This window comes from Malurus melanocephalus, unplaced genomic scaffold (genome assembly GCF_030028575.1).
Source record: "Malurus melanocephalus ecotype Western Australia unplaced genomic scaffold, MMel_1.1 scaffold_1082, whole genome shotgun sequence".
Taxonomy (NCBI): Eukaryota; Metazoa; Chordata; class Aves; order Passeriformes; family Maluridae; genus Malurus; species Malurus melanocephalus.
Genome location: NW_026624314.1, coordinates 62224 through 69563, shown reverse-complemented (window position 1 = coordinate 69563; position 7340 = coordinate 62224). Strand labels below are relative to the sequence as shown.

Genomic DNA, 7340 nt, shown 5'->3' with positions numbered 1-7340 from the left:
CTGCTCCTCCTGCTTTAGGATTGGGGATCCCTGTGCTTTTGGGATCATCCTGCTCCTCCTGCTTTAGGATTGGGATCCCTGTGCTTTTGGGATCACCCCAAGAGTCCCATCCCAGTGCTGGGCAGAGGAACAGACCCCACAGGGAAACCAAAGCTGCACCCAGGAGGGGCCAAAATTGGAATTGAGTGACCTCAAAACAACCAACATGAGTAATTAAACACCACAATCAGGTGCTGTGAAACAATTAGCTGTTAATTACCCTTTGATGCTTGAAAAAGGCTTAGAAATAAAACATTTATGTACTAATCCAGTTAGTTAAATTACTAAATAATAAAATATAGCTAGTACATTATATGTTGCTAATACACTATAAAAACTTAGAGCAATATATTAAAAAGCTATATATTAATAATAAAATAATAAAATAATAAAGTAATAAATAATAAAATAAAATAATAAAATATATATTAATAATAATATATTTAAAGCAATTGCATTATATTTTAATATATAAAAAGTTATTATATTCTTATATTAATAACGTATTAAAAGTTTTCAAATAATAAGCTTCATAAGCCCTTTGTCACTTTAATATAAATTATATGTATCACCTTCCTGGAGCACCCCACGGGGTCCCAAACCTCCTTTCCAGTTTAGGGCTGGGCAGGAATTGTGGAAATGACAGCAGAGCCCACAAAAGGATGCTCAGATCCACGAGGAAAGCTCAGCTCCTTCCTCCTCCTCCTCCTCCTCCTCCCTGGCAGGGAAGGGAGCACGGAGCTGCCCAGAGCTGCACTGAGTGCTCATCTTATCACAGGCTGCTCCCTGAGCAAGATCCAACCTTGAGAAAGCAGGACTGGCTGTAAATGTTACCTTTGATCAATACCTGTCATCGGTGCGCTGGAATTAATTGGTTAAACCTTGTATCTTAAGCCAGGTTTATTGCTTCCTGCACGGCTCTGCTCCCAGCAGGGGTAAAAACAAAATGGATTTCTGTCAGAAAAGCACATCCATGGTGGGCTGGTCACGCCAGAGGAAGGTGTTCAAGGGATGGAGGAGCTGCTGGAAGATTTCCATTGGGAGTGTCCCCACATGGAGCATCTCCCATCAGTGACAATTCCAGAGCTCTGGGATGGATGGAGGGAGAGCACCTGCCAGCCCTTCTGCCATTCCCTATCAAATAAATTCATTTTAATTATTAAAAAACAAGCAAATCCCTCAGAAACAACTCCAAGAGAAAAGCTGGAAAGTCCTTCAGTGACTTCAGCTCCCACCTCTAAAACAGACCCTACACTCACCATAAACCCTCCCAATCAGTGACAATCCCAGAGCTCTGGGATGGATGGAGGGAGAGCACCTGTCAGCCCTTCTGCCATTCTCTATCAAATAAATTCATTTTAATTATTAAAACAAGCCAATTCTCCAAGAGAAAAGCTGTAAAGTCCCTCAGTGACCCCAGCTCCCACCTCTAAAACAGAGTCACTACAAACCCTCCCAATCAGTGACAATCGCAGGGCTCTGACACCATAGATGGAGGGAGAGCACCTGCCATTCCCTATCAAATAAATTCATTTTAATTATTAAAAAAAAAAAAAAAGCCAATCCCTCAGAAACAACTCCAAGAGAAAAGCTGTAAAGTCCCTCAGTAACCCAGCTCCCTCTCTAAAACCTCTAAAACAGACCCAACACTCACCACAAACCCTCCCAATCAGTGACAATCCCAGAGCTCTGGGATGGATGGAGGGAGAGCACCTGTCAGCCTTTCTGCCATTCCCTATCAAATAAATTCATTTTAATTATAAAAAAAAATAGCCAATCCTCAGAAACAACTCCAAGAGAAAAGCTGTAAAGTCTCTCAGTAACCCCAGCTCCCACCTCTAAAACAGACCCCACACTCACCACAAACCCTCCCAATCAGTGACAATTGCAGAGCTCTGGGATGGATGGAGGGAGAGCACCTGCCAGCCCTTCTGCAGAGTTTAAACCTAAAAAGCCCCAGGAGAAACACCTTCAGGTTTTCTCACAGAGCTGGGCTGGGTTTTTTTCCCACCTCCCTGCTCTGGGAACTCTCCCTAAACCCAAAACCAGCCAGGAATTCTCCTCCATGTCCATCGCTGCTATTCCCTATCAAATAAATTCATTTTAATTATTAAAAAAAAAGCCAATCCCTCAGAAACAACTCCAAGAGAAAAGCTGGAAAGTCCCTCAGTGACTTCAGCTCCAACCTCTAAAACAGACCCCACACTCACCACAAACCCTCCCAATCAGTGACAATCGCAGAGCTCTGGGATGGATGGAGGGAGAGCACCTGTCAGTCCTTCTACCATTCCCTATCAAATTAATTCATTTTAATTATTTTTTAATTATTAATTATATATCATTTTAATTATTAATTTTAATTATCACCACAAATCCTCCCAATTCTCCCCCACCCCAGGGAACAACCCTGCAAAACAAAACTCACATTTCTCACTGAATAAAACACCAGAGAGGGGTTTGCCAGCCAGAAATGGGGGGAACATTTTATCCCAACATATGCAATTTCTCCCCTTTTTTGTGCTTTTTCAAGAAGTCAGACACGAAATACAAATTCCTGGAAAACACGAGGAGCAGGGAAATCGAAGAATACCCACGTGGGTGTAAATCTCAGCAAATCTGTGAGACCCCAGGGGCAGCAAGGGGGTCTCTGTGAGGGTGATCATCCCCCAAGCAGCATTTTTCTGCTGAGAAAAAATGGGTGATCATCTCTTCCAAGCTGCTGAGAACGCTTGGCTGCTTCATTAAAGCTCCTGACTTGGAACGCGTGGCGGTGTCTGGAGAGCAGCAAACACTCACTGAGCACACGCCAAAAAGTCCTTGACAGCTGTTAGTGGCTGCAGGCTCYGCATTTAAAACAAGCCTTCAACCTGAATTACCTCCTGGCATGCCAAAGGAAAGTAAAGCCAGTTTAATTATATTTTATTCCTCGATGTCTGACTGGTGGAGTTACTGTCTGGTGACCCACATGAGGCGTCTCCTGTCGTGGCCACTGAAAGGAGAAAAAAAAACCCCAAAAAGATCCTTCTGCAGATTTTTTTTTTTTTTTCTTTTTGTGAACCATTAACGTTTTTATTTCAGAAGTCAAATAAAGAGCACTGGAGTTGTGACACGGCTTTAATGCCAAACACGCAACTTTGCAAATCCTTCGTTATCTTGCCTCAAGCCTTTATCTGATTTTCCAAGAGATTAAGAAATCTTGACATAGCATTTATTGCCYGAGCTAAATCCCCACCAGACAACCTGCTCTTTCAGTCACCAGTTAGCTGGAGGTTACAAAACCACCTTACAGAGGGGTTCCAGCTATTTCACCTGAAAATTGGTGACTTTTACAAACTTTAATGGAACCTGATGGTTTTGTGCTACAAAGTGAGCTCTGATTCCAGGTTTTACACCCTGCTGTTGGCCCTGTTTCCATTTCAAGCTGGAAATCCAGTGGATTCTGGTGGAAGATGTCCCTGCCCATRGCAGGGGGTGGAATAAGTTGGTCTGMAAGGTTCCTTTAACCCAAACCACTCTGGGATTTCATGGTTCTGTGGACTGTGATGCTCTGACCAACACCAAACCCTCAACTCCTTCCCGTTCCTCTTCTCTCCTCCCTCCATCAGCACCCAAATCAGAGCATCCCTCAAATCCCCAGCAGCAGCTCAATAGCTCCAAGCCTGAATATCTTCCAATTTTTAAATTTTTTTTTTAAAGAAAAGCCTGAAGGTGAATCTCCTGGAGGAAAGCTCCATGAACAGCTCTGCTCCAAAGATTCAGCACAAAGCTCACAGCATCCCTGGCAGGCAGGAGGTGATGGATCTGCTCCCAGAGTGACYCTGAATCCCCCCACACTCAGCACCTTCCCTTCCCTGGCCGGGCAGGATTTTCTTCCTCGTTAAGGAAACATGCTTGGCAGTAAATAAACCCAGAATAGCAGCGGAGCCAAACACAGTCCAGACACCCACCAAAACAAATGACAGCGCTGCGGACACGCTCAGGTCCCGGCAGGAGGGAGGGAGGGAATGAAAGGGGACAAACATCAGCTGCTGTGGGAACACGTGTCTGCAACACCACGGGAGCTTTTACCCCATCCAAACCCGATAAATCATCAATACAGCAGTGATCGCTCCTGGTGCACGCTCAGATGAAAAGGGAAAGCCTTCACAGCACTGCTCCTTGCTAAATTTATGCTGTGTTTTGGCCGGGGAAGGTTCAGAAAGGAAGGAAACTCACGCGAGCWCTGAAGGAAAACACGAGTTTCATTGGTTTCTTCCCCAAATGAAAAGATTSCGAGACAAAATCCAAGATAAGGGCATTGCCTGGAAACAGCGATATTGGCAATARCRTTTGGGGGAGGAATGGGAAGCAACRACATCCTTTAGAGCATCCTTTGCCAGGCTGCAGAAACGAATCGAGCACCGTCAGCTGCACGGGGAAAGCCTTGGGAGAGCTCAGCCTTCCCTGCAAGGCGCAGCATCAAAATCCAAAATTAGCAGCGAGCCCCAAAGGAGAGTTCACCCGAGTCACGTTGGTGTTCCCTCCTCTCTACGAGCGGCGCCTCCGCCGTACGCAATGGAAAAGGGAGAAAGTTTGGGTTTTCACAGGCGCTTCTGTATTTAACCCCACTCAGCATCGTCACCGAGGCCAAATAGTGATTGCCATAAATTTTTGGAGCATTTATTCATGGAGCAGCCAGCTGTGCAGAGCTCTTATCACCTGGGMTGGGGAAACACAACCCTGGATATTGGACAGGTCTCCTCCCAGGCACCGAACAGCCAGAACGGCAAAATTTAACCTGACTGGAACTTATTTTCTCCCCCAAAAGAAACTTCCCAAATGGCAAATGAGCTTTAGTTCGCGGTGTGACACAGCTGACCCACGCACTCGGCTACAMACAGGATCCCGAGAAAACACTTCTTTTAAGCATCTTTATTCTCAAGCCAGCGCCATGAGGTTGCTGACGGGGCTGTGGAGATGCTCACGGTAGGACCAAACCCCCATTTTAACATTAACTCCTAGAAAAGCCCTGAATCCCGCCCAGCGGCCGAAGGGGCCCCGCAGCGCCCGCAGCCCGATCCCGCTCCGGGGGGATGCTATTTTTAACCTCGATAAGAAGCGGCTCAAAAAAAAAAAAAAAAAAAAAAAAGACAACACAAAACCCTAAAACTGCCTCCGCTCCTCTCTCGGGCACCTTCCCCCCTCCCCGGGGAGGGAAGCGGGGATGGCCGGGATGGTTGCGGCATCCCCCGCCCGCCGATCCCGGGAGCGGCCCCGCTCCGCCGCGGCCTCGTGGGGAGGCGGCCCCCGCCCCGCTGCTGTCGCTGTCCCCACCGCCGGTACCTCGATCTTGTCGACGCTGCGGGCACAGCCCACCACCTTCATGCCGTGCTGCACCAGCGCCCGCGCCACGGCCGCGCCGATGCCCACGGAGGCGCCGGTGACCAGCGCGACTCGGCCGGTCCAGCGCTCCATGGCCCCGGCCCGGCCCCGCCGCCGCCGCCGCTGCCGCGCACAAAGCACCGCCCGCCCGCCGGCCCCGCCCCCGGACACGCCCTCTGAGGACACGCCCACATCGACCACGCCCATCCCGGCCACGCCCATCCCGCCATCCGTGCGCTGAGTGTGCCGGGGCTCAGCCAGAGCGGGGTGCGCGTTTGTGTTCCCCGGGAAACGGAGAGCGAAGGGCGGCTCCTTCCAATGCTCCACTGCCCGGCCACCAACCCTAGGAAATGGATGTAGAGAGAGCAGAGAACAGAGCAGCACGGTGATCCCCCTCCCCAGGACTAAGGATGCTCAAATAATTCCCAGAAACTTGGATTAATTGAAACAGAAGAGGCAGAAGTACAGGKATTTAATTGGGGAAAGAAAAAGGATTTAACAGTCCTCTTTTGGTGAGCTCCCAGAGCAGCCCAAGCTGCACCCTCCCACCCCAAGCCCTCCCCAAAGCGTGCTGCCCTCGGGCACGGCCGTCACACCAGGATTTGCAGAGCGGAGCCCCTGCCAGAGCCTTATCCCAGCTCCTGCAAGCGGAACAGGCGCCTGATGCCGAGAACAGTGCCAGCTTGGCACGGTGCCACCGACACAGCCGGGCCGTCACGGTCCCCGCGGGGCTGGCAGTGACTGCAACATCCCCAAACCACAGCCACGGAGGAGCACACAGCCTGGGTTTCAAGGATCTGTCCTTTCCCCAGCCAGCTTTCCTCACCTCAACCCCATCTCCACCCCAGCACTCCCAGTACAAACATAGACACTCACCTTTACTATGCATATTAATAAATATTCTTTATTTAAATTTTTGCACATTGCGCTTTAACATATTACATCCAAAACATTTTGCAAATGGATGTCTACTTTGTAAAATCTTATATTCAGCTCCTTGTCATTCTGTACAGAATTATAGGTACAACATTACTTTGCCACTAGTTTGCTTTTTTGTAAGTCTCACAGGAAGAGAAACATTGAATGAAAAGAGATGGCTTAAATTAGAAGAGAGGCTTGCACAGCTACTCAACTAAAGATACAAGCCTGGAGAATAGAACAAAATTAAGGAAATCACCTCCACCAGCCTCCCCCCMAAAAAAAAAAATCCAAGAAAAGAAAAGAATCACATTAATTTAAGATTAAATTTCGCCGTTAAGTCACTAAATTAAGTTTGGAAGGAGAAGGCGCAGTAGTCATCTCGAGTTTCAGTGACAGACAGAGTTGGACTGGGTTCAGTTGGCTCCAGCTGTGGCCAGCCAGCTGTTGCAGACTGGCCCCTTGTGATCATTCAGGCGACAGTATTTGTTGAACTTCTCCTTCAGGTGCTGCCGGTACTGCTCCCGGTTGCTGTAGAAAGACTTGTTGTTTGCCATGAAGGATTGGATCTCATCCTGGGAGATGAACAGTTCCTCGTCAGAAGTGCATTCTGACTCATCCTGTAATGACAAAGGGGTGTCAGAGCTCCTGCACTGCCCTCCTGTGCAGCAAAACATCCTCAATTTTCCTGTGACACGGGCAGAGTCCCATTCTGCTCACACCCAGGATCAGGCTGAGAGGCAGCCAATTCAGCCAGGAAATAATCCAAAAAACAGCTTCAGTCTTTGCACATTCCCATGGCTTTTATTAGAGGGTTTTGGAGAAAAAGGCAGGGAAAGGAAAAAGGAAAAAAAGGAGGGGGGTGAGAAAAAAGAGAGGAAGGAAGATGAAAAAAAAGAAGGAAAAAAAAGAAGAAGGAAAAAAAAGAAGAAGGAAAAAAAAGAATGAGGAAAAAAAAGAATGAGGAAAAAAAAGAATGAGGAAAAAAAAGAATGAGGAAAAAAAAGAATGAGGAAAAAAAA

At 47.7% G+C, this 7340-nt stretch overlaps 1 protein-coding gene across 2 annotated transcripts in view; it reads right to left on the bottom strand.

Moving 5' to 3' along the window:
• Positions 1-6283: 6283 nt before the first annotated feature.
• The window catches only part of GGNBP2 (gametogenetin binding protein 2), a 17177-nt gene continuing 16120 nt past the window's right edge, over positions 6284-7340 (bottom strand). For both annotated transcript variants that reach the window (XM_057386874.1, XM_057386875.1), the window contains exon 13: positions 6284-6938. In XM_057386874.1, coding sequence (XP_057242857.1) covers positions 6735-6938 — 204 coding nt within the window. In that variant the 3' untranslated portion in view covers positions 6284-6734. The remainder of the gene's footprint in view (positions 6939-7340) is intronic.